This window comes from Mirounga angustirostris, unplaced genomic scaffold (assembly GCF_029215605.1).
Source record: "Mirounga angustirostris isolate CCGP_5_RB_7025 unplaced genomic scaffold, mMirAng1.0.hap1 SCAF_12, whole genome shotgun sequence".
Classification (NCBI taxonomy): domain Eukaryota; kingdom Metazoa; phylum Chordata; class Mammalia; order Carnivora; family Phocidae; genus Mirounga; species Mirounga angustirostris.
Window position 1 is genome coordinate 56,342,973 of NW_026991720.1, and position 2,523 is coordinate 56,345,495.

At 47.3% G+C, this 2,523-nt stretch overlaps 1 protein-coding gene across 1 annotated transcript; it reads left to right on the top strand.

Moving 5' to 3' along the window:
• The first annotated feature begins 320 nt into the window (after window positions 1-320).
• Window positions 321-1,633, top strand: PRPS1L1 (phosphoribosyl pyrophosphate synthetase 1 like 1). Its single transcript, XM_045865134.3, has one exon. It carries the CDS (start codon window positions 677-679, stop codon window positions 1,631-1,633), a length of 957 nt encoding a protein of 318 aa, XP_045721090.1. The 5' UTR covers window positions 321-676.
• The last annotated feature ends 890 nt before the right edge of the window (window positions 1,634-2,523 follow it).

Genomic DNA, 2,523 nt, shown 5'->3' on the forward strand with positions numbered 1-2,523 from the left:
TTCCTAGAGGTAGATACATCCAGTCAAAGGTTATACAAAATTTCCCTTGCAAAATTTACACACTTACACATTCTATTACAATAGAGGAGTTAATCTATCTTACAGTTTTGGCCCACCTGATGTGTGAAAATGATTGGCATTTTCCTGATTACTAGCACTTTTTCATGTGTTTATTACTTCCTCCCCTACACCCCCCCCTCCCCAGCCCCCGTCCCCTGTGAATTTTCTATTTATGCTACTTCCAAACTGTTTTGGTCATCTTTTTCCTCACTCGATTGGAAAGAACTCCGCCTAAAATATATTTTAGACATTTTCTCCAGTCTGTAACTTCCCTTTTAAACATAAACATCTTTTACGCTGCAGAAGTTTGACATTTTTACGTGTTTCCATTTGTTTTGCAGCCCTAGGACACTACTGCAGGCACCAATAGAAGAAAAAAAATCCACGAACTGAAGAAAGACTTGATTTTTTTAGTTTAGAAGTGTGAAGCGGGCGCCAAACAGGAGTTTTTTTCTAAAGACCCGAGGTCAACTGACGGCAGCTCGCAGCCGGAAGTGGGCCTGTAACCGGCCTGTAACAACCGGAAGTCCTTCCTTAGTCCGTGGTCTGACGTCGGTTGGGATCTTGGCCGCGGCGGTGATCGCTGGACGAGGAGTGCCTGGAGTGATTGACCAAAATGCCAAATATCAGAATCTTCGGTGGCAGCTCCCACCGGGAGTTATCTCAGAAAATCGCCGCCCGCCTGGGCCTAGAGCTAGGCAAGGTGGTCACCCAGAAATTCAGTAACCAGGAGACCTGCGTGGAAATTGGCGAGAATGTGCGAGGAGAGGATGTCTACATAGTGCAGAGTGGTTGTGGCGAAATCAACGACAGCCTAATGGAGCTCTTGATCATGATTAATGCCTGCAAGATCGCCTCAGCCAGCCGGGTTACCGCCGTCATCCCGTGCTTCCCTTATGCCCGGCAGGATAAGAAAGATGAGAGCCGGACCCCAATATCCGCCAAGCTTGTGGCAGATATGCTGTCTATAGCAGGTGCAGATCGTATCATCACCATGGATTTACACGCTTCTCAGATTCAGGGCTTTTTTGATATCCCAGTAGACAATTTGTATGCGGAGCCAGCTGTCCTGAAGTGGATAAGGGAGAATATCCCTGAGTGGAGGAACTGCATTGTTGTCTCCCCAGACGCCGGTGGAGCCAAGAGAGTGACCTCCGTTACAGACAGGTTGAACGTGGGCTTTGCCTTGATTCACAAAGGAAGGAAGAAGGCCAGTGAAGTGGACCGCGTGGTGCTAGTGGGAGACGTGAGAGAGCGTGTGGCTATCCTTGTGGACGACATGGCTGACACCTGTGGCACAATCTGTCATGCCGCTGACAAACTTCTCTCAGCCGGAGCCACCAAAGTTTACGCGATCTTGACTCACGGAATCTTTTCTGGCCCGGCCATTCCTCGCATCAACAGTGCATGCTTTGAGGCAGTAGTAGTCACCAACACCATACCTCAGGAGGATAAGATGAAGCATTGCTCCAAAATACAGGTGATCGACATCTCCATGATCCTCGCGGAAGCCATCAGGAGAACTCACAACGGGGAATCTGTTTCCTACCTATTCAGCCATGTCCCTTTATGATAGAATAACTTTGGGTTATTCTCTTTTTAAAATAAAATACGGTAAAATAAAAATAAAACATACCCTGCCCCTTGTTTTTTTTTTTTTTTTTGGAATTTGATGGAAAGTTCAGTAGAAGACCCAGCTTCCTCGGGTGTGACTTTCTGCATCCCACCTCAGGTATATTAGAGTTTATCTTAAACTGAGGAAAGACAGATTGAGGATAATTGCTGGGATTTTTCTCTCTGGGTTGTCTCATTCTGGCTTCTTTATTTTCTGAACCTTGCAGGTTTAACTACAGCTCAGCTACTGATTTCAGACTTCAAGGGTGTTGTGTGGAGGTGTTTGAAAGTGATTAGGGAAGTTTAGAGTACATGTGAATGCTTCAGGATAACTAGCAACTTCAGCCAACCTGATCCACCATCCTCACCACTACCCTTTGCCCATCTTCTACTCCCTTTTCTTCCTCCTCCTCTGGGCTGCTCCCCCTCTCATTTGTCACAAGTTCTTCGAGATCCGTGTTAAACCCATTGCGAGACCAGAGTAGCAGCCTTCAGTTTGAACAGCCCCTGGGTAGAATCATGAGAGGAAGCTGCAAAGTGCAGCCAATGCTTCTGAAGAGGAAGAAGAGGAATCTGTCACCATCTGTTTTGAGAATATATATATGGGATTCTCCACAGTTGGGGGGGGGGGGGCGGCGGGCAGAGAGGGAAGAGGGATAATCTCAAGCAGACTCCCCACTGAGTGCAGAGCCCCCTGTGGGGCTTGATCTCAGGACCCTGAGACCATGACCTGAGCTGAAACCAAGAGTCCAACACTTAACTGACTGAGCTACCCAGGTGCCCCTGTATCTGTAACTTTTAGTTTTACCTCCAACCACCTTGACCTTTTCTGGGACAAATATCCTGTTG